The sequence below is a fragment of the Alosa pseudoharengus genome, unplaced genomic scaffold, assembly GCF_046254945.1.
Source record: "Alosa pseudoharengus isolate Yale_2024_CS ecotype anadromous, Long Island Sound unplaced genomic scaffold, YU_APseudo_1.1 YU_APseudo_1.1_scf_22, whole genome shotgun sequence".
NCBI classification, from domain to species: domain Eukaryota; kingdom Metazoa; phylum Chordata; class Actinopteri; order Clupeiformes; family Clupeidae; genus Alosa; species Alosa pseudoharengus.
Window position 1 is genome coordinate 15,030,955 of NW_027468680.1, and position 24,251 is coordinate 15,055,205.

The 24,251-nt window shown below is 40.4% G+C and overlaps 4 protein-coding genes across 5 annotated transcripts; 1 reads left to right on the forward strand and 3 right to left on the reverse strand.

The window, feature by feature from the left end:
- Nucleotides 1-56: 56 nt before the first annotated feature.
- LOC143139878 (uncharacterized) lies at nt 57-2,615 on the reverse strand. Of its 2 annotated transcripts, XM_076300694.1 has the most exons (5): nt 2,512-2,615; nt 2,287-2,363; nt 2,016-2,118; nt 1,418-1,542; nt 57-1,210 (listed from the first exon to the last, which is right to left on the reverse strand). In XM_076300694.1, the coding sequence occupies exons 3-5, from the start codon at nt 2,042-2,044 to the stop codon at nt 267-269; spliced, it is 1,098 nt and encodes a 365-aa protein (XP_076156809.1). In that variant the 5' UTR covers nt 2,045-2,118; nt 2,287-2,363; nt 2,512-2,615; the 3' UTR covers nt 57-266. The 2 variants fall into 2 exon arrangements, with proteins under 2 accessions (XP_076156809.1, XP_076156808.1); XM_076300693.1 differs by having other exon boundaries at nt 2,016-2,363.
- Nucleotides 2,084-5,492, reverse strand: LOC143139554 (uncharacterized). The gene is made up of 6 exons (XM_076300133.1): nt 4,917-5,492; nt 3,576-4,257; nt 2,955-3,403; nt 2,783-2,859; nt 2,512-2,689; nt 2,084-2,107 (listed from the first exon to the last, which is right to left on the reverse strand). Exons 1-6 carry the CDS (start codon nt 5,310-5,312, stop codon nt 2,084-2,086), a joined length of 1,806 nt encoding a protein of 601 aa, XP_076156248.1. The 5' UTR covers nt 5,313-5,492.
- Nucleotides 5,493-5,864: 372 nt separating this feature from the next.
- On the forward strand, nt 5,865-10,741 carry LOC143139879 (ras-related protein Rab-10-like). Its single transcript, XM_076300696.1, has 7 exons — nt 5,865-6,343; nt 6,683-6,841; nt 6,983-7,043; nt 7,266-7,404; nt 7,543-7,632; nt 8,593-8,694; nt 9,296-10,741. The coding sequence occupies exons 2-7, from the start codon at nt 6,715-6,717 to the stop codon at nt 9,377-9,379; spliced, it is 603 nt and encodes a 200-aa protein (XP_076156811.1). The 5' UTR covers nt 5,865-6,343; nt 6,683-6,714; the 3' UTR covers nt 9,380-10,741.
- A 1,311-nt stretch (nt 10,742-12,052) lies between these two features.
- LOC143139880 (trifunctional enzyme subunit alpha, mitochondrial-like) lies at nt 12,053-24,251 on the reverse strand. The gene is made up of 20 exons (XM_076300697.1): nt 24,103-24,251; nt 23,278-23,319; nt 22,931-23,001; nt 22,609-22,742; nt 22,059-22,197; nt 21,340-21,459; nt 21,073-21,175; nt 20,660-20,782; nt 20,358-20,476; nt 18,143-18,199; nt 17,925-18,034; nt 17,573-17,707; nt 17,272-17,443; nt 16,957-17,043; nt 15,240-15,380; nt 15,007-15,075; nt 14,418-14,613; nt 14,010-14,124; nt 13,618-13,763; nt 12,053-12,878 (listed from the first exon to the last, which is right to left on the reverse strand). The coding sequence occupies exons 1-20, from the start codon at nt 24,167-24,169 to the stop codon at nt 12,733-12,735; spliced, it is 2,292 nt and encodes a 763-aa protein (XP_076156812.1). The 5' UTR covers nt 24,170-24,251; the 3' UTR covers nt 12,053-12,732.

The window sequence follows — 24,251 nt, forward strand, 5'->3', positions numbered from 1 at the left end:
GGTGATGTTTCTGCATTTAATAGACAAACAATAAGACATGTCATTAAAGATTTTTAATATCTACACTTAATAGGTAATGTTTGAAGATATACTCTGAACTTTGAACATACAACCAATAAGAAAACACACAAAAATAAAGGTTTCAAGAATGTGGATGCTACTATTATAAACTATTATATTAAAAATAAATTATTTACATTGTCATTTATGAAAACACTATTTACAAATTACCATCACCATTTTACATTTCACATTTACATTGCTATTTAAATAGGCACATTTCGCCAGTCCATTATTTTGGACTTCATCCACCTCCATAACTCCTGGTAATTTAGCTTTGCCAATAAGTTTCTCTGGAAATTTGGGAATGCATGATACTGCCTGCCTGGGTGATTTTTGAAAAGTTGTGTCTCCCTGAAAACATTGACCAGTGTTAAAACGTCCTCCTGTTCTCGGGCCACATGATGAATGCCAGTCGGCCTTGTCAGCTCCAGCTCTGTGTCCGTTTTGTCCATTAGCTCCTTGACGATGCCAATGGACCTACTGATTCTGGCTGCTGACATTTCTGACATGTTTGGTCCCAAGCCTCTCATAAATGATTTGAGAAAATTGTTTAGATGTTCCAGGTGGAGGTCAAGTGGAATATTTTTCCCCTTTCTCCCTCTGCCATTCCAAAATCTGTTCCATGTCACACTGTGTGCCATGCGTGGGGACAGAGTGACATTTATCTGCAGTGTCAGAAGGAAGGTGCTATAGGCATACTGGCTGTGCCCGTACGCTTTGTAGAAAAGCAGGGCAACTTTGTACAGTCTCATCAGCCTTTCACCATCCCCTTCCCTCACTGCATCCTGCAGGTCTAGCAGGAAGAACCCAAAGCCAAGTCTGGCTTCTGCGTGATGTTTTTGGTGGTCTTGGTTCGTCGGACTCACATTTTCTGAAGAAGAGTCTGATGGAGCCACAAGACCATGCTTCTTCTTCTCATGTGTTTCCCTTGCCTTGGCGTATACATACATATTGCCACACCCGTCTGCACGACACGGAAACTGCTGCCTCTGCTGTGTCGTAGCCTGCCTTTGAGTTGCAGCTTCTGTCACGCCCGTCATCATGACAAAGGTGTCCACAACCTGCCCAACCTTCTCATGCAGCCAGCTCCTCTTCAGTTGTGGCAATCCGTTGTTAACATCCAGCGGGACAAACCCATCTGGAATTTCTGTTAGCACAGAATAAAATGTTTAACTTCTAACCACCAGCAGTGTAAATGCAGAGATATAAGTCATGGTTATAATATTGGATACTAACTTTTATCAAAGTGTACAATTTTGACAATTACATTTTACAGCAGTAACATATAGATACATGTATTGATGTGATAAATGCTAGTTCTAAACTATGAATGTGATGCCAAGTGCCAATTTACCTGTCACATCCTGCAACCCAAAGAGTTCCATTGCAGCAGCTAGGAAGAGTGCAGTGGTGTCCTTATGCACAAATTCCTTATAGGCATTGTAAGCTGCATGAGGACCTTGTTTAGCATTGCTGCACCTATGTAACAGAAATACATAGTTTAGCGAATGGTTGACATAGTTTTCTCAGTGTTATTCTTTCCATCTCTCACAGACATTTACATTTATTAATGTAGCAGACGCTTTCATCCAGTCATTTATTATGTCAATTATATGACAAGGATAATGACTAAGGGCATTGAACCCACAACTTTTTTGCATGCCGAACAGGTCCTTAACCTCTATGCTACCACTACTTCGCTCACACACACGCACACACTCACACACACGCTCACACACACACACACGCTCACACACACGCTCACGCACACGCCCGCATGCTCATATGTTAATGTGTTAAAAACAGTCTTTCGCACAGGTACAATAAGAATATTGTGCGTCCAGTGTGCTCTTTAGCACTGCTGAAACTAACCAACTAACCATCAACTATCTTGAAAAGCCTCAAATGCCCACACACAGTTAGTGAAAACATGCATTAAGTTGAAAACATACCATACGGAGAACAGCACAGCTGCGTTCATGATAGCAGTACTGTGTTCCCCATCCCATAACAACCCAATTCATGAAATATCCAGACTGGATTTCTGTGAAAGAACTGTGGAAAGCATGGTCAACACAGAGTACTTATAATCACTGTAGTTAACAACAATATTGTTTAGACTGTAAAGACAAGCATAATGTGATGACAAAGTGGACGGTTAAAACAACAGTAATAATTGTACAATGTATGTATTCATGGTATTGCAGATAGCAGACGTTGTACCTCAACTTCGTCATGTTGGCAAGAAGTGTGCCATGGTCTTTTGAGGATGCACCATCATAGAAAATCCGATGATAGATCTTAAACAACATTGAAGACTTGTGATTAACAAAGGATAAACATAACTTCACACACAAGCCCTTCAAGTAATCTATCTCAAAATCATCTAAAGTAGTGGTGTGATACTTTTATTTTGTTACTAATCAACATCATTCTATAGTTACTCACTTCAAAGAGGTTTCTGATGGCATGCCAGTCCTCAAACTTAAAGATGAGACCTTCCAGTCGGTCTTCCTTTGTAGCACCATCTGAGAAGGCCCATTGTATGTTTCTGCAGTTTCCCTCGGTCAGCCGGTCACCTCCGACTAATACATTTGACAACCCGTCTGGTCCCTTTGGCACATACCTAAATGGATTACACACAAACGGGGGAATTATACGTTTCAATACAGCCCTTCTCCTGCCAAAGAGTGACAGTGGAGCCTGATTTTATTCTTACTCTTTCTGAAGGTGGCGAAGTGTGTCCACCAAATCTGACGTTTTGTTTTCGTCCTTGAAGAGCAGTCCCAGAGGGTACTTTGAGAATAAAAAAAACAGATGACATTGCAGTAATGTTTGAGTTGAAATTATGTGTATTTAGTTGTATTTTACAGATTTAACTCATTACTTACATCAGTGGAGCACTTAGCCATGTCCTCTGTATATTGATGTGGCATGTGGTGAACCACTAATATCTTGAAGGGTTTAAAAACAGCCAGGTACTCGGTAAGGATGCGGCTTCCAAGAACAATGAACTCACGTCGCATATAGTCTTGGATTTCTGGTCCGGGGAGTGAGTTGCAGAGGTCGTACTGAAGGATGTCACAGTCCGGTCTGTCATTGCTAAGGTGATATGTTGAGATTCTATCTTGGACTGCAATATGATGAATCCAGTGTATGGATTTATTGCTGTGGTGGGTGGACTGATGATGTGCGCGCATGAAAAAGTCCAAATTGTCAAATATTATGGAGTATGTTTGTGGAGGAGTGGGGTGGGTGATCGGAGAAGCCGAGGAGCTCAAGCCTAGCTCTGCTGCTTCAGAGTCACTTAAACTGTTGAAAGGTAGCGTAGCCATGTCATCTGCAGGAAAAGAAAAAAGTAATAACAATTTAAAAACAAAGACTTATTATTATTATTATTACTAGTAGTAGTAGTAGTAGCATTAATCAATACATAGACACATAACATTCAAGACGACACAGAATTTGATGTGCTTGTTGTGTTTCTATATATTGGTCATTTGTCATCTCACCTGACAAGTGAAGCTCTTCCATGTTAAGTGGCTCCTTCGGATCACTTGTGCTTTGGTCTTCGCTGGAGTCCACTCTCTGACCAACATCAATGTTTCCTTCCGCTTCAGAGTTCAGGAAAACTTCATTCTGGACCTTTAACATTTTTAGAGACCCACCACATAGGAGTGCCAACTCCTTCTGCTTCTCTACAGAATTTTGGTGAGTTGTTGTTATGGCCATTTTGCTCAGTCTTTCAAACACTGCTTTTTTCGCCCCACCATAATGTAGAATACTACATAGGTAGTATGCAAAGGCTGACAGGTGTGCTTCTCTTCCTCTCAAAGCAATGGAAGCTGCTGCACAAGTTGCAGTTTTAGAGTGGTTGGTGACAGTTGTGAGAATTGAGAAGAGGAATGGTGAAAAACGTTTTAGGTCTGCCTCTAAGCTGGTAAATGAAAAGGCTTTCAGATCATCCGGAGATGACTTCCACAGGATGAAACCGTTGTTTGGATTACAGATATGTTTGCATTCGTTGCTTATTAGCTCCAGGATGTGCACCTTTATTTCCTCAACTAGGTGTTTATGCTTCAACATTAACTTTGCAGCTGTTGCCCATTTTTTCTTATTGATGCTGTTCACTATTGAGGCATCTTCTGGAGGACATACCTTGGCAACAGTCTGTGATGGGAAATGGGTGACAACCTGAAATATAAGATAATGTATCAGTGTGAAGAATTACAGTGTAGCCTAATAAGTATAATGTGCATTGACAATACATTGAAATATACAGACTGTTAAATATGGTGACACCAGATGCAATTGCTGAGCAGGTCAGAGCAAGGTCAGTGGAACACTGGCCACCCCCCACAGAGGTACCCACCCCCCACAGAGGTGCAGAGCACAGAAGTGGGGGTTGGGACACACTACAAGGAATTCCAGAGCTGATCACAACAAGATACTCTGTGCCTTGTCAGAGAAACACTGCCCACCCCCCACAGAGGTGCAGAGCACAGAGTGGGGGTTGGATAACATGCTAGTCCATTACAAAATGAAGTTTCTAAATATTGACAAAGTGACAGAGGCCAACTTACACATCAGGTGCAAGTTTATCCTGGTAACATTTGCTCACACTACACTCAAATTCGGGCTGGCTTCCAGAATACACACTAGGCTACCATGTCAAAATATGACTAGATGATTTAATCATAGATAGATTACACGGAAATGAGGAGTGTGGGAATGCACAGTGTTTATCACATTGGACAATAATCATGACTAACTATTAACTCATGTGAAACTTGGCAATCGAGGTTATTCTCATAGTCATATCATAAGAAGTAGAAATGTATTAACAACCTTACCTCTGTAATGCTTCTTCGCGTTTTTGTACCGGTTGGAGTTGACGGATTGGGGCAGAACTTCTTCAGAGTCCTGGGCGTCTTGGAAGGAGTAGGCTCCCGGTCTCTTTTCTCTGATGCCTCAGATGAAGACGGTTCTTCAGGCTGGTCTCCTTCGTCGTCTGCCCATTTTTTTAACACAAGCATGTCGCGTTCCAACCGTGTTATAACGTTCTGACAGGACCGACAAATGCGATGCGATTTATTTGACGTTTTGTAGAGTTGTAATCCTAAACGGAGAACTTGTTCGTATGTGCATTCGCCTTTATTGTTTTTCTCAAAAATGAGGTTCGTGTGTTGAATGACTCCTTGTATCCTTACATTCTTTTTGCAACACCGGCAAAAATCGTTCACGCTCATCTTCTTATTCTAGGCTACTTCTTTTCCAGCGTGCAGTTGAGTTCTGTTGACAACAACTATGCGTCGCTTAACATACGTCACACACTCCGTTGCTCTTATTGGTTGTAGGTCTATCCAATTGAGTGCAGAGGCATTTTTTTTCCTGGTTCGTTTGAAACACGCCCCATAATCACAGCTCTATGGAGCAGTATCAGACTCAAATTCTGACTAGAATTGAGTATGACTACGTCAGGCTAGGCCTATGGTCAAATAAGCCTGCCATTCGATGGCTCCAAAAAAGGAAGTGGACAGTAATTAAGTTGCCAGATTGGTTTTGCTGCTACGCATTCCCCATGCAGCCTATAATGGAAGAAGTTAGTAATTAAGTCAATCAATGTGTTTTAATGTGCCATAATACCTATGTCAAAATGTGTAAACCCATAAGGTAAGCATCAAAAAATAATTGAGATGTATACGAACATTTTTGGCTAGATTTGTATTTGACTGGTTAATGGGTTTTCTGTAGTTTCGGGCTTGTACCTGGCAACCAATCGTCTGGAGTGTCTCGGGGAGCAGTCTTTACTTCCTAGTTAGCTAAGAAAGTTAACGTTAGCGTGAAGCAGTTTAGCCAAGGCGTATTAGAAGGGGCGAAATATTGTACTTTTATGTACGGGACGTGTTTCTGTATCAAGACAGGTGTATCAGCTAACCTATTTCATACGCAAGGAAGAAGATAATTTCTACGTTTTATTTTCCGAGTGTCAGTGTTCTAGGAGAGCTGCCGCAGCAAGTTCTTAGCTAACAAGGCTGCTAGTTAGCTAACTAAGCAGACCGGCCAAAGTTACCTTTATTCGCTAATTTGTACTGTCTGAGTGACTGACTTTGTCAGCTTAAATTCACGTAGTAATTTAATTAAAAAGCATGCTTCGTTTAAACAAAGCGAAGTGACATGCGATGACTTGATACTGATAGCTAGCCACTTCCTGACGTACGGGCTAACGCTGTTTAGCTGACTTTTGGAACTCAAGCCCTCTGCCTAGGTGATTCATTGGGTAAGCCAGCTTGCTAGCTAACGTTAGTTTATGTGTGTTGGCTGTATTTATGAAAGGAACTTGTTTTGCCGGAGCTCGTTGGGTAACTGCAGTTCCCGACACATGACCACAGCCTTCTAATATCAATGTTATAACGTTGTCATTTTTCACATTAGAAGTGTGTGACCACTCATTGATAACCGACTCTAAAGTTATATCAGTAAAGCATAATGCATGACCCCTGGTAATGTTGACGTGTCACGTCAACCTCAGATGCCATTTGTTAGCTTACTTTGTCTGGTTTAGAGCTTGGTGTCAGGAGACTGGTACCTTGTTAAATTAGTGCTTTTCCATTTGAAGTTTGTCAGGGCATCGCTGTATAAGATCTACAAATGGCGAAGAAGACATACGATCTGCTGTTCAAGCTCCTCCTAATTGGAGACTCGGGGGTCGGGAAGACGTGTGTGCTGTTCCGTTTCTCCGACGACGCCTTTAATACAACTTTTATCTCCACAATAGGTAATATGCCCAGTGATTTAATAACCTAGTAGAAAATATAATAATCTAATAAGTATGTATTTTTAACATTAGTTTCTGACAGGTTTTCACTGGGTTCACTCTTTTGACTGTTTACAACTCAATCTAATGTTATTCTCTCAGGAATTGATTTCAAGATAAAAACTGTGGAGCTGGAAGGAAAGAAGATCAAGCTCCAGATATGGTAAGTAGAGAAAAATCACCAATGTAAACTAGTCACTGAATCGTTTAAATTATGTTATTGCATCTTGTAACACTGGTGGGCATGATCAATATATTACAAATCTTAACACCTAACCCATGTGATGTTTTTTTCCATCTTGAATAGCTGGTCTCAACATTATGGTTGTGCCCTTGTATCTGAACTGTTCATTAATGGTTCATGTCCATGTCATGTCATGTCCAGGGACACTGCAGGACAAGAGAGATTTCACACAATCACAACCTCCTACTACAGAGGAGCCATGGGGATCATGCTGGTCTATGATATCACCAACACCAAAAGCTTTGAGAACATCACCAAGTGGTTGCGAAATATTGACGAGGTTAGTCCCTTTATTTTTGAACTGGCACTGAAAGTCTCAGGCCTCACTACGGCCATTTCTAAATTCCATAGAATTGTGCAGTAGATGTGTTGGTATTTAGCATGACATTTTGGGTTAATCTTAACTCTGGTCTGACAGCACGCCAGTGAGGAGGTGGAGAGGATGCTGCTGGGAAATAAGTGTGACATGGATGACAAGCGTGTGGTGCCCACTGCAAAGGGAGAACAGGTAAGCACCTAAATCCAGGGGGGTGCTTCAGGTTTTGTGAGGCAGCAAAACACAGGTTGGGTTTGTACATTGTGTAGTGTGGCTCTTTGGTGATGAAGAATGCTATTGAAAAACCGTCTCCTTAATTCCAAATGGAGACACAGAGTTGATCGAGTTGATCCAATGTAGTGAAGAGCAGGTAAAACTTGAGGCTGGCTTGCAAAAAAATAGTTATTTATTCTGGATGTTACAGCAGATCTCACAGCACAGCACAGCACAGTGTTGCAAAGTAAAGCCAAGACAATGAACTAACTTAGAACACTCATGGCCAGATTAATATAGTGACAGAATATACATTCCTGTCTGGGGTCAGATCGGACCTTCCTGGGTAGATTAAATTAAGATGTCTTTTCTGGGGTGAGCAATTACTTAGGTACACCATTTGCCATTCTGTCTGCTTACTATACACATTCTGTTCTCAGCCATTTCTGTGGCTGAGACAAAAAAACTGTAACAATAAAACCACCAATATTCAACAGTTATAGACATATCAAAACTTGTCACAACCTTTCACTGTATTTTAATACATATCACTGTTGACTTGGTAAAGCTGTGCTCTTCAGTCCCCCTTTCCGGTGACATTTTCACACATTAAACATTTGAAGTTGCAAGCTTGGATGTTAAAATTGTGACTACCCTTTGTTGGACAGTTGGCTTCTTTGCAGAGCTGTATCATGCACTGGATGATTTTGACCCAATACATTCTCTTAATGTGCTAACTAGTTTATCATGAGGCAGTGGGTCAAGTGAGAGAGTAGTGATTTAACTTGGTATAAATGACACATGTATAACTTCTTAAAGCTATTTTTTTTTAAATATTCCCTTGGACAAAAGCAGAACCATCATTCAGATGTATTCCATTGGTATATTTCTTAAGGAGCACAGGCTTTAATGTTCCTTTGCATTCCGCTCTCCCTTCAGATTGCAGCAGAGCATGGCATCAGGTTTTTCGAGACTAGTGCAAAAGCCAACATCAACATCGAGAAGGCCTTCATCTGTCTCGCAGAGGATATCCTGAGTAAGGTGAGTGGTGAACATGTGCCTATTCTTTCTCCACAGTTCAGCACTAGTATCACTACAAGGCAGTGCTGGTGCTGGTACACTTACCATCTCGTAAACAGGTTATGGTATGGAAGTTTTGTGTAATAAAAGTTGTGTTTTGGCAACTATGTTAACATTATTGGAATGGCTAGTAAAGGCCAACGCCCACTGGCGACGACATTCGTGTCTATGGATTTGACGCTCAAGAGAGAGAACAATTTTCTAAACTTTGCCATTGATGTGCGTCAGACGCCGCCGCCAGTGGGCGTTGACCATGGCATTGACCTTTCGATTAAGGTTGTGGTTTTGCATTGGGACTCGAACTGAAGCAGGTGAACACCCTCAAGTTGCAATTAATGGGTGACATCATAAACTCTGTAAATGTATGTAGTGTAACACTTAGTGTTGGTGTTAGTGTTTTGTAGCGCAAAAGCTACAAATAACAGCCTTACTACAAACACTCACTCCTAAACTAGAATCACTTCAGACATTTAGCCATTGCAGTGCTGTGAGGGAAATCTAAATTGGTTATGTGCTGCTAAAGCCAGTAATGGAAGCAAACTAATATCAACGTCTTCCACAGACCCCAGGGAAAGAGCCAACCGCAGAGCACATGGACATCAACAGTGGGAGCACGGGTGCAGGACTGAAGAACAAGTGCTGCTGATGACCTTTGACCTCTCAACTTTCAATTCTTCTCTCCTACTTCTAAGTCTTCCTATCACGTATCATAGTATTACAACCACCTTTTTGCATATAGAGGCTATTGATTTACCCCCTAAATGACATCTCAGTGTTGACAAAAAAAAAATAATATCTAAAATATCATTTATTTTAAATGTTTTTTGAGTACACCTGGCCTTTATCTCATTCATATTTGTTTGGTTGTATTTGATGATTGTATAAATCTATGAACTGGCTTTTTGCTGGATGGCTTGTGGGCGGAGTGGTGTTCATATATGAGTCTGACCATCCTAACCTTCTGTGTATTAACAAAAACTGACCATTTATGTGATTGTTCTTTGGACTGATGGTACACTGCAGTGATTGCTCCTAGCATGACTGTCAATGCTACTCTCTAGTCTCTCACGCCTGTGCCTGACATGCTACTTACTCATGGGCATGTATGATAAGTCATGTTTGGCCATGTAGTGGTAGCACACCGTGTATTACACACACAGCTGCCTTGAGTACCCTACTGCCTAACTATAGCGACCAGAAACCCACAACAACGGGTGCCTGAGGAAATAACAGCGTGTCTTTTAACCGTTTATGAATAGTCAGACTTTGCTGAAAACGTAGCTTTGTCTGAGATTTTGCCCAACCTTATTGGTTGCGAAAGATTCCTGGCATGATTTGGTTTATAGTTTTCCTGAGTCAGCTTCACTGATGGGTCCTTCCCCATTCTGCATTTCTTGTGTCTGTCTGTTTGTCAGGGTGTTTTTTTTTTCTGTTTGCTGTTGTTACATGTCTTGCACGGTTTTTGTTTTGTTTTTTTAGTGTGCAATCTAAAACTAAAGGGAATTCAGAATTGTATCATACCAACTTGATTTTGTCGTATTGTGTCCTTAACTTAACAGGTGCACGTACTGTCGACTATGCAAATTATCTTGTCACTAACTGTTTATTGATTGTATGGAACTTTTGTTTTTTGTTTCTTTTCCAGTTTCATAGTGTTGCTTGGAAGTGGTGTTTTTCTTCTGGTGTGAGTCTAGGGAAACCTTTTTGTGAGCACTTTTCACTTCTTTGTGTGAAAACACATTCTGGAATGAAATGGATGAAATCAGCCAAAAAAAAGTTGTTTTTCATTCAAGAACTAACCTTTTCATAAGAAGTGCGATTGCTAGTAATGTCTCTCAGTATGACTGGTCTCGTTTACAACACCCGCACGCACTTTGTACCATACTTTAAAACTGTGGGACCTATTCAGCAGAGTTTTGCCAGTCTCAAGTCTGAACAGGCTTAATTTGTCAGCTTGCAGAGGAGGATACTTCTGAAAATGAACTGCAATAAACGGGACGTGAATGTGTTTTCAAGTCGCTGTTGAGTGTTTTAAAGCATTATATTCATGGCATTTAGTATGAGACAGACACAAACTACTATCAGGTCCAATTCATCATTACACATTTCATAGATTTAAATATTTTATCCATGTGCATAATTATAGATCTGTTTTTTTACAGTGATGCCTATTTAGGAGTTGGTTATCACATGATGCGTGTTTACACACAGATGTCCAGGATTAAAAATATTAGTTTAAAAAAAACAAATCCACTTTTTCTTTTGTTCATCTGTACTGCTATTACATCAACACACACCAGGATTCAATATCAATAAATTGAAGGGTAGTCCTCAAACATTTTATAATGCAACTAAAAGATAGAACATCACAACAGTGCAAACTATTGGCAGATCTAGGGACTGCATTGGTTGAATTGTTCTTAGAGGTCAATGCAGTTTATTGAATTTGCATTAGGCACTAATGGACAGGCATGCAACTGGCAAATTTATTCAGCTCAGTATTATAATAAGTCCAATCTTGTCAATAACCCTTTTATTTCATACCATCATATTTATGTCTATTTGTCACATCAGGGTGGAATGCTATATGTCCTAATTTTCCTGATCCAACACCATCCCATTTCTGTTGTCTTTATATGAGCCATAAACTAGTCAGTTTTTGTCTTTCTCTTGACTTGACAAAGACCAATTAAATACAGGCTGCAAAAGAATGATGCACACATTAAAGTCAGGTTTTCCTGACAAAAAACTGCAGGAGCCATAGAAGTTTTAAATTCAAACACTTATTGTTTCTACCATATGTTGGTAGTTTATAGTGTGTGGGGAAGTCATGACCTGATTAGGCAATACAAATACAGTTGGACGAAACCAAGAGCCCTAATTTGAATGAAGACCAAAATGTTAAATGTTAATAATTCAACAAAACTAATTTGCTAATTTAACACCATGGGTAAGACTTTAAAGCGCAAACATTGATGAGCCAGCTCAATGCTCCTATATATGCCACACAATAGCTATAGTTTATGCATGAGAACTTTGCTTTTTTAACTTTTCGCCACTAATGCTCATGCTTATGGCAACAAATTAAGGAGAAAAGCACAGACATGAAATAATCAACTAATTGAAAATTCCTGATTGCCTATCAAAGGCAAGATATAAAATGAAGCTTTTACGCATGTTCTCACTCAGGCACTTTACACAGAGACTTTATAGAGGAGTTTGGTTTACCCCAATCATGTATCATGCACACTAAACTGATAAATATGCAGTTAAGTTTACAACTTCACGGTCTCAAGTTGTTAGGAGAGTGACTCATGAGTTGAACATCAGTATTTCATGTGACATTTATTATTCAAACACTTCTCTGTTTTTACTGTTTTCACATCAGTTATTCACAAAAGGCCAAGTGCATGAAAACAGGCCCAAGTCCATACATAGGCACTGAAAAAAATTAACTTAAGTGCTAAATTCTTATCTTCTCAGAAACAATCTTTAAAGCCTAAATACATATATTAGCTATGTGTATACACTTACTCACAAGTGTATATACTGTAGAGGACTCTACAGATATTTTAATCTTTTTGCTGTCTACACATCGATATCGAATGGCCTTAAAAGTCCTTTGATCATTGTAGTGTTTGTAAATTGCTGTTATGAAAAACTGTCCAGTATGTAGTAGAAAATACAGCATTACAAAAAATTAAATAAAAAAAATATATATGTTTGTTAAAAGGCCATTTCATCAGCCAAAGGCTAGCTGGATATCTGTACTGCTAAAGGCAACTAATATTGCAAAGTTGGAGCCAGTCCCTTGATAAAAGAGGTGTGTCCTGTCTTGAGTAAAGCCAGGTCCCTGGGCAGAGATCCTCCTGCATGCCTAGCTCATCAGGGAGAAAGAAAAAGTAGTTGTCTTTGTACCAATTGAGCCTCCAGGAACCTCAAGTCTAGCGGCAACAACAGCAGCAGTGGTGGGCGTGGCACAGTGTGGTCCAGTCCAGGTCACTTGTGGAACTTCTTGCTGGGGTCCTTGGCATGGTCCAGCAGCAGCTGACAGGGTGTAAACTGGTGTCCATAAACCTCCTCAAACCGCCTCATCTTGTCCACAAGAGCGCCTGCTCCAAAGCTGTCTACAAACCGGAAGGGACCTGGAGAAAGGGGTTGTTAAAGAGGCTTAAGGTTATCTCCCACCGAGTCAGTAATGTGAAATCTGGTTAAATAATTAAGTTATTATCTTGGCTGCACAGCAGGGGATTTCTCTCCAAAATTAAAAAAATAAATAATCACAGACATGTGATTAAAGGTATACTATGCAGGTTTAGGTACTTTTGGCAACTGTAGAGCTCCCTCTAGAGTTGCAATATATTTATATTTTAGTCTGCTGTTGTAAATAGCAATCTTCTTGTGACTTGTCCCCCCTGTACACAATGAAAATGCTTTTGTTGTGGAGGTGAAGGATTAATAATAGGCAAAAACTATCTCCAAAGAGCTATACTGACAAAGTAATGTTTCATGATTCTCACGAGATTTGTCGGGTCGCAGTTATTGAAGTTGCATGGCTGGTTTTCTAGGTAGCGACTCCCTACGTCTATGCTCTATAGCTATGCTAGGTGAACGATTCGCCTATTACAAGTTCGTTTACCATCAAATTTACTTTGTTAAGGTTAAATTAAGGTCAAAATATTGCATAGTGTACCTTTAAATTATGATATATGATCATATAAGTTAAATCAAAATGGCTGTCTCGCCATGATTCTCGCATATAGCCTGTCAAATGACACTACAAGGTTGTTAGACTGGGAGGGAATATGTTCAGAATATTACTCAAGAGTCAGTCAGTTTGAGGTGGTTTTGATTGATTGATTGATTGATTGATTGATTGCATACCTCCAAGGCACGGTGGAAATCCAAGACCAAACACTGCTCCGATGTCTCCCTCTACTGGGTTAGCCAGGATGCCCTCTTGGAGGCACAGCACAGCCTCGTTCACGAAGCGCGACACCAGCCGGTACTGGACGTCCGAGTCCGATGACCTGCAGAGAGAGTCTCAGGGTCAACATCAACATGCTTCAGTTTAAACTTTAAACTGCCTCAAAGATATTCAATTCATGCATTTGTGTACTCTAATCCCGTGTAATATCAAAACAGCTGAAACTACTGAGTACTTTATATCCACTCATGAATTACATGTGTTTTTTGTTTTTTTTAATAGTACCAATAATAAGAAAGGCTTGGTCTGTTGTTGTTACCATGAGGATGGGAAAGGCATGGACACTCACACTGCTGGGTTCGGGGTCAGTCTGAATTTTTCCAGGATTTCCAGGGCATCGGGGTTCACATCTTTACTCTTAATTCCTGGCTGGTAAACATAACAGCCCTTTCCAGACTTACGACCTAGGTGCACAGTATAGAATTTAGAACAATGTTACATTGAACATTACTGCTTTTGCTTTCATCTTAATGTTATACTATACTCTTCAGATGAGATCAATGCAATTGTCTGAGGGAACTCAATGGTAAACCTAGAACACCTATGTACAATGGTGTTGTACTGTTGGACTAGTGTACTGGTGCTAATTTGGTAACAGAGCACAAAAACAAAAACAAGAAGCATATAGCAAAGCTGAGGAGAGACTGTTATGGATACATACAGACATGTTATGGATAAGGCACCAGCTTTTTCTTACCCTTAAATCCTTGCTCCACCATGGTCTTCAGCACCTCAACATTGCCACCACCAAACCTTGAGCCAAACGCTTTGCCCAAGTCTTCTGCCACATGGGCTGCCACATCGATGCCAACCTCATCAGCAAGGGTTGCAGTACCCACAGGAAATCCAAAACCTTTGGTCAGATCATCCAGCTTCTTAGGGTCCACTCCTTCCTGGGTACAGTACAAAAAGAGCATCTCGGCTTTGTAAAACATGCAATACAAGGCAACTTCCATAGCACTAAACACAGTATTTTCCCTTCCTGCTAGCTACATTACATGACTTGTGTCCATCAATCGATCAAGGGACCACCAGGAGTGATGGTATCAACCTATGAAGGCAGCCTTGGACCTAAAGTCAAATGGACTTTCAACACCAGAGGTTTCCAATCTTGCTCTTTGGCTCTATTTGGCTCTATTGTACCTGGTCTAAGCACAACTGATCGAGTGTCAGGACTAAGCAGGGACAGGCAGTTTAACACCAAAAGGCAACTTTATTTCCAAAGTTTATATAATCTATTCTACAGGTTTCATAAGGCCACGACTGTTCACATAAAAAGTGCATACCTGCAATACCCTCACTGCTTCTGCTAGCATGGGCCCCAGGCAGCGTGTTGTGTAGAAGCCTGGACCATCCTACACAGAAAGAAAAATACCTCAGTTATATGACAAAGCAAAACAACAACAACAACAACAAAAAACACTTTGAGCACACATTGGTTTAATGACAGGGAAAACTGATGTGCACTTCCAAAAGAGTATGGGAGATGGATGAAAGCATAGTCTGAGAGACAGCTCACCCCAACAACGATAATGACTTTGCCCTGTTTGAGGCCAACAGCAACAGCGGAGGCAGTGGTGTCATGTGAGGTCTTGTCTGTGGTGATAATCTCCAGCAGCTGCATCTTATCCACCGGAGAGAAGTAGTGCATGCCGATCACCTGAGAGACGGGACACAGAGTACACTTTCATGGACATGGCCCAAACAGGCCTGTGTGTAGACAGGCTTCTTCAGAACACACACACACCTGCTGTTGTCATAGTAAGCACAAATCGGTCTGCCTAGAAACTCACTAACAAGTGGGTCTCAAAAAATTAGAATATTGTGGAAAAGTTCATTTTTACCCCCTAATTTAGTTCAAAAAGTGGATCTTTCATATATTCTAGATTCATTAGATATAAAGTGAAATATGTCAAGCCATTTTTTGTTGTAATCTTGATGATTACGGCTTACCGCTCATGAAAACCAAAAATGAGTATCTCAAAATATTAGAATAAGTTTTGGCACTGTGGGAATGTGCCGAGCCCTGCTGGAAAAGGAAATCAGGATCTCCCTAAAGCTTGTCAGGAGATGGAAGCATGAAGTGCACTAAAATCTCCTGGTAAAAGGCTGCATTAACTCTGGACTTGATAAAACACAGAGGACCAACACCAGCAAATGACATGGCACCCCAAATCATCACTGACTGTGGAAACATCAAACTGGACTTCAAGCAACTTGGATTCTGTGCCTCTCCACTCTTTCTCCTGCCTCTTCGGACATTGATTGGACCCTGATATCCAAATGAAAGTGGAGTTTGGACCACTGAGCAACGGTCCAGTTCTGTCTCTTCTTAACCCAGGTAAGACGCTCTAACCTGGTCTCTGATTCAGGAGTGGCTTGAAACTAGGAATATGCCACTTGTAGCCCATTTCCTGGACACGTCTATGCATGGTGGCTCTTGATGCAGACTCCAGCCTCAGTCCACTCCTTGTGAAGTTCCGCCAAGTTTTTGAATCGACTTTGCTTGACAATTCTCTCAAGGCTGCAGTCATCCTTGTTGCTTGCACACCATTTCCTACCACACTTTTCTATTCCAGTCAATTTTCCATGAATATGCTTTCATACAGCACTCCGTGAACACCCTGCCCACCTACTGTGGCTTACCCACCTTGTGGTCAATGAGTGCCTTCTGGACAACTATCAAGTCTGCAGTCTTTGTCAGGATTGGGGTTGTGTTTACTGAACCAGACTAAGAGTTCAAAGGCTCAGGAAACCGACATTTCTGTATTATAACCTCTTTAATCTAATATTTTGAGATAATTTTCTGGTTTCGTTTCCAACTCATTTTTGGTTTTCATGACCTGTAAGCTGTAATCATCAAGATTGCAACAAAAAATGGTTTGAAATATTTCACTTTATATCTAATGAATCTAGAATATATGAACGAAATTATGGGGGGAAATTAACTTTTCCACGATATTCGAATTTTTTGAGACCCACCTGTATATGGTGACAAAATGAGTAAATAAGTATGTGTAGAACCTCTGGGACTCCGTCATGAATAACAGATCACCAGTCATATGATTTAAAATGTTATTTACAATCAATGTATTTGTTATATGCCATTCAAGGTCTTTATGATTTATGTAAAGTGTTCATGTCAATAACTCGTACCACTTATGTCTGATTGAAGACAACAGCCTTGTGTGTTTAACTCTGCCAAAAGTAATGCATGCTTTGTTACTAAAGGTTACCTTTTCAGGCCGTTTGCTAGCAGCAGCAATGTCTTTGATGGGAAGCGCTGATGTGTTGGAAGCGAATATACAGTGAGGGGGAATAACCTAAGGGGAAAAACATTCATGAGATCACAATCCATTACTGTATATTCACCATTAGGAAATGCAGAGAAAAATACAGTACATTTATGAAATAGATAGAATGACACAGAAGATATCATTATATAATCACTGTTCAAAATTACATGAAAGGGATACTGTGCCTCTCAAAGATATTAGCATAGCATACTAAATTCACATTCTGTGGTCTATGCAATGCTGGCTTGAACTTACAGCCTCCACCTCCTTCAGCACTTTGTGTTTAATGTTGATGTCCTCAAACACAGCTTCTATGACCATATCAGCATGCTCAAAGCCAGTGTAATCCTGCCGGCCAGTCAGGTTACACAGAGTACTGTCCCGCTCAAAAGATGTGATGTTCTTCTTCCTGGTTTTGTCATTAAGTCTGCAGATGACAGGGTGTAGGGGGGGGTGGAACTTTTACAATTAAAACAGCTAGAAAGGGGGCAAAAGGGAAACGTGAAGATGAAGATCAATCCACAGATGGATAAGTAAAGGGACTGATGCCTCTTACCCTTTGTAGACCTGTTGCTGGCCCCGGTTCAAACCCTCTGATGTGGTGTCCTTCAGGATGGTGTGAATCCCCTTATCCACTGACACCTGGGCAACACCTGCCCCCATCAGACCAGCTCCAAGAATAGCCAGGGTTCTGTTGTTACAACACAGCCGATTTTACATGCAGCCATTTTTATCATGTATTTGCATACACACACAACTGCTGTATTTGCAACTGACAACTGCTGCATATCACTGATGATAAGCTACAGTATAAGAGGCTATTCATTTGCCCTCCCTATTTTACTTACTAGTGCTTTTTCCATTACACTCTGGGTAAGAAACTCTGAGAAAAGAATACAGTGACTCACTTCACTTCTTTCTCGGGAACTCCAAAGCGGTTCTTCTTACATGCTACTTGACCATGGTAAAGACCAATAAGAGCCCCTGATTCGGGGGTCATTGCCAATTTGCCAAAATTCTGTCAGTAAACAATAGGAACCAATAAAAGAGAAGCAGGACATGTCAAATCAACCGCATTATTAAGATGCCCATGAGGTAAATAAATTCAGTTATAATTAAATCATACCTGAGATTCGGCCAAGTATCCTGCATCTGGCCCCTGCTCAACTCCTGCTTTTACACACTACAGGACAGAAAACGTGGTCAATATAGATGCCTTTCCACTGTAGAAACTAGTGGGCCATGGTCAACCCGCACTTTTGAACGCATTTCAACTAGGGATGTAACGGTATGAAAATTTAACCTCACGGTTATAGTGACCAAAAGAATCACGGTTTTCGGTATTATCACGGTATTTTTAAAAGTGTGTTAAATATGTTCAGAAAGCACTGATAGGCCTACACAAGCTGAAATAGTTTCAAAAAGTGTCCCGTTCAGTTTTTCATGTTTAATTGGCTATGTGCTTATCGCTTAACTTACCCTACCATGACTTGGAGGTTGCTATTACTGTTATTTGGATCCAATGAGTGAGACCAGGCTTGGAATTTCACCATTCTGGGGGCAAGGCCACTTGGCCTTCAGTTGGGCATATTTGGTGGAGGGCACAAAGGCCACATAGGCTATAAAAAATATCAAAGTTGTATAGCCTATTCACTGCAGTAGACCTGCATCACTGTATGAAACATTACAAAAACATGAAACATGACATATTATATAGAACTGCAAATCATCTGAACATCTAATATTTACAGATATCTAGGCTATATTTAACATTTATTTTATATTTGGCCTGTTAAGGAAATCATGTATTGAACAATTTAAGCACCTTAAGTTCAGCTTTAAGAAACTCAAATAGCCTAGATGCATGCTTAGCATTTTGTGATCTACTTTCACAAACTCTTAGTCAGCTGTCCTCTGATTTACCGATATATAGGCGATATTTGTAACATTTATTTTGTATTTGGCCCGTTATGAAATCATGTGGAACAATTTAAACACATTGTAAAACTTAAAGCCCAAATTTGGAGACATCCATGCATGTCGAAATGTAGGCCTACTGCCAATTCAAAAGTGGATTACTCTAGAACGGCTAACTGTACAGGGGACTGCTTTACACCTTTATGTTCGGTAAGGTCTGCTGTTTATTCTGATATATGGTTTGTCGTGTGTTAAACGAAAGGTTCGTGAAGTATTGCACCGAGAGGAATGGGTAGGGAGATGGACTAAAACATTCAGTAGAATTTATGATTAAATTTAATTATATTATTTACGTTTCTCGCGAACCGTTCACCACAGCAATTCGCGGCTAACATCGTTTAAAAGCTGAGAAAAAGCTCTTTCATGTGATACTTGTGATGTCTGTGTGATGAGTAGGCTACTTCGCGAGTAGTTCAACTGAGAAGAATAGGTGAATTTAGACGCACTTTCTTTCTTGCGCGGTCACTTTCTCCACTGCGTAAAAGAAATTAATTTGCGCTGTGAATGCTAAGATTATTTTGACAGGCCATAGGCTAAATAAAATTTGCTATTAGTAGGATGCAAAGCAGAATATTGAAAGAAGGGCACCAAGGGCACCGTGGCCTGTAAACCTCTGATTTTCAAAGGGACATCACGGCCAACGCAAGGGGCAAAAACTTGGCCGCCGTGAAATTCCTACCCTGAGTGAGACCAAAGTAAGTGTTCGAAATAAAACTTTAGGCTACTGTGTTCTTCTGATAACGTGAGTGGAATGGATTTAATGTGCACACGCGAACATAAAAAGACGCAGAGTGCAAATGATACAGTGCAAGTTTTGCGGTGAAAATGTTCCGCCTTTTAAAATCAGTTGTAGCCTAATCCAATTCGCAGTTAAAACCATCAATTAGACAACAGAATCAGTAGGGTACCAATTTTGCTTCATTGTACCAGGCCTACTGTATGTCAAAAGCAGGCTCGGATGAAGCTGGGAAGGATTAAACACACGGTTTCAACACCGTGATAATCAACCGTGATAATTATGATATTTCAAAAGAAAACGGTAATTGTTATCGTCAACATTTTTATCACGGTTTATCATTATACCGGTAATCGTTACATCCCTAATTTCAACTGCAGACACCACCCCTGTGGGATAATTTAAAGCTTTAATTCATCAACAGTGGTGCTTTATTGAATAATTATATTAACGCCATTTACCAGAGTGTGCAATTACATAGCAACTGTCAAGTCAACCATATAGTAATTACAGAAGTTAATTTTTGATTGGTAATGTTAACAGTTCAATACAATGTACATTTTCACACACTAATGATTGCAGATTGGCTGAAAAGCCATCCACTAACCTGTTCCTAGGGAATACCTACCTCTATGATTTTCAGTGGTGCTGGGTACAGGCCTTTGGTCTGTTTCATGACCTTGCTTTTAACTGTGTTGTAGATCTGCTTTCGCACAATCTCATAGCTCATGACATAGTCCTGAATTTCTGAAGACAAAAGATAGAACTGTAGTCTAAATCTTGCAATACTTCACATCTTACATCTATTACATACACAACACACCGAACAGAAAGAGATCATCTCACGGTTGTCTGGCAACATATAAGAAAATTGAAGAAATTCAGGGGTGCCTTGATCCTATATTCTTAATCTGACATTTGAGTACTCACTTTGCATCAGGTTCTTTTCCTTGGTGAGGGGGACCGACTTGCTGGCAATGCCTCTAGCTACATCCACGGCCACCTCCTCCAGGTACTCAATGGTCCGCTCCTCTGGGCTCTTCAGTCCAGGCCCTGCCAGAAACCCACCAAGACAGTTATAGAGAGGCCATGTATAGAGCTAAAAGAGAAACAACTCCAGAGTTCAACAAGTTGACAGGCCACACTTCTGTAATGTCAGCATAGGTGATTAAGTTCCAAACGGGACAATGCCTTTTCAGTTCAACATTTTACTGCAAAAAGGTTATTTGCCTTAAACACCCTTCAAGCCTTTCCATGGCTAATTTAAAATTATTTCTTATTCTGAAATCACTCTTGTGAGAACCTTTTAAAAACATAACATAGTCTCGTCTTATGAAACTTGCCTAGTGTATCAACCAGGTGGTGCACAAGCCCCATCTTCTTAGCTTTATCAGCACGGATGTTCCGTCCCGTCAGCATCATGTCAAAGGCACTGGGTAGACCAACCTGTGATGATAACAATTCATTAAATTAATCTCACTGGCAATGCTAACTTTTCAGTCTCAATAGCATTTTTATTGAACATGAAAAGCAAAATACTATCAAACAACTATATGCTGGTAGGCCACGTCATGTTAGGACATATTTGAGGGGTTGTTGTGGCTACACACCATTTTGGGGAGCCTCTGGGTTCCTCCAGCCCCTGGCAGCAGCCCCAGCATAACCTCTGGGGTGCCTAGCACAGTCTTCTTGCTCTTGGTGGCAATCCTGTACTGGCAAGCGATGGCTAGCTGCAACACACATGCCCGGAGATTACAAGGGATAGTGGAGATCTTTAGGCTGATTTAAGTTCAGCTGTACTACTACAGTTAACTAGTCAAAAACATTTAAAAAAAAATTTTTTAAATATAAAACATTGTATTTATATGTTTATACATTGTATAAAACAATGTATTTGTTTATATCAGCATTGTAAAAAATATATATCATTTACAATGCCGATATAAAGAAATATATTTACCATTCAAAAGTTTGGGGTGAGACAAAGTCGTACAGAAAAAGCCATATCTCTGACTAGAAGGAGGGAGTGTGATGATCTGGGGAGCTTTGATGGTAGTAAAGTGGGAAAAATGTACAGGAATCTTTAAAAAAGAAAGGCTTTCACTTGCAGCACCATACACCACCCAGTGGACAGCATTTGATTGGGAACAAATCCCCAAAAAGAGGACAGTGACAAAAAGGGAACATGTAGGGAAGAAGCAGTCAGCTGGTGCTCTGTCTACAATGGAGTGGAATCGAAATTTCTCAGCGACACCAAACTTTTGAATGGCAGTATACAAACATAGTGTGAAAAAAATTAGAATTAAACAGGTGTACTGTGTGCTCCCACCTCAAGCCCCCCTCCCAAGCATGAGCCATTGATGGCAGCCACAATAGGGATGGGTGACTTCTCCACTTTCTCAAACATCTTCTGTCCTTCCTGAGATAGACCGGTGACCTCCTCTGCACTCTTGCAAGCTTGGATCATGCTGTGGAGCCAAGTTGGGGAAAAACAAGATTAAAGTACACTGCTCTCTTGGAAAAAGAAGAGCAGACAAGCAGGAATCATGAAAAGACAATCTTTTGGAATCATGACTACATTATGATGAACCAGACTGACTGGCTCTGTATGAAAGTTATTTGTTTTTAATTTACTCCATCATACTGATCAACTCTTGCATTGACTATTCATTATTAACTGTTGCATATAATCATTGAATAACAGTGATTGAGGTATGACTCACACACAGTACCACAACAAAGAAAACAACAACGCAGAGCTTGACAAGAGAATTCTAGGTTTTAAATCCTGGATTACCCTCAAATGGATTAAAGGTGTAAGAATATCCTAATCTAGGTGAGAGTCTATTAGAGTATATTAGTCAGTGAGCCAAACTGACTTGATATCTGCTCCTGCGATGAAACAGCCAGGTTTGGAGGAGATGAGTACGGCACTCTTCACTGTAGCATTGCCCCAGATCTCGTCCATCACATCAGTCATCTCTGCCTGCATCTTCTCTGAAAGTGTGTTCACCTGCAAGAGCATGCAAAATCAAGTTAATAGTTCCATCACTAATGTAATCATAAAGTATTTCTTTCATATTTCTTCTGACATTAAAGGTTGTTGTGCTTTCATATATTAATGTAAAAATGCAAGAATTAAGTATTCCCAAATTCCACACACCAATTAGATTTTAGTATTTTTAGTTTACTTGATATTACCTTAGAATTTGGGTCGTTGATACGAACCACCGCAACATCCCCCTTGATCTCATAGTTGACATGTGTTCGAGCTGATTTAGAAAGAAAGAATCAACAAATAGACCAAGGGGTCTTTCATTTTTTTCTGACCCTGTACTGTCATTATAATAACATACACCATCAACAACACATATTTAATGAGGAACTGAAATTATACAAATGTCAATTGTAAAACTGATTTGTTTTTTTAACAAATCGATCATGACTCGCTGGCATTAGTTAAATACACTGCATAGACTTCAAATGTTCAGTAGCACTCTATTAAAGATCATTACTAGTTATTAACATAGGTTTGTCATAATATTTACCCATCACAGAAGAGGCCACTGTGAAATTGCGCAGACAGGGACCTACAGAGAGATATCTGTTAGTGCCATTAAATTAGACTGGACTTGAAACAAGAGCAGTTCATCACAGGTTTGCCTGTCAGTGTGTGAGTCTACACGGGAGTCAGACAGCCTATGGACCTCACCCAGATTCCAAAAAAATATCGGAATTAAATGTGAAAGTAAAAAAACGCGTAGCATCTACACAAAGCAACTTTAGGTAAGTTAGCTGCTAACGTTACACTGACGTTACGTTCTCACGTTTGCAACACCTCTAGCTGCCTTCTACGCTCTGACAGCGACACCAGAAAGCTAACAAATGCTCTAAAGACTGACTTTGTGCTTCACTGTAACAGTGGGATTTCACAAGGTCCAGTCATAACTTTTCCTGTGAATCAATAAACGTTAACGTTAGCCATAACGTTACCGAATTCATTAGCCGCCTACAATTCCATTCATTCATAAACTGGTGTCAGCTGAGTGATTGTCCCAATGGTGATTGCTGGTAACGTTATGTAGCTTAACGTTAGCCACGCTCATAGTGGCTGCACATAAACCTAAAAAGTCGTTTTCCCCCCCGTAAGTTTTGTTTTTGATGTCATACCAAGCACAAAAGCTGAGATAAATATATCAGTCACGCCCCTAGTGCTAGTTGCATCCTAGAAATGGCTAGCAAGCTAACGTTAGCTAGACTCAAAGTGACAGCTATTCCATAACTCGACTGGCTAATGTAGAACCTCAGTAAAAGCTATAAGCATAGCTATTTCACATTCAGTATCCATAGTCAGTATAGAGAAGCACTGGTACCTGAGGGGAAGTGGTATCTCCTTGTTATAAGTCTGGAGAGTACACCCAATGCTCGAACACCAGCCATCTTTATGGGAAAGTGGCTACTAGAATTCTAGCTGCTAGCACTACGTAAGTTTCAGACGGCTAGAGCGAACCCTGCCACCCGG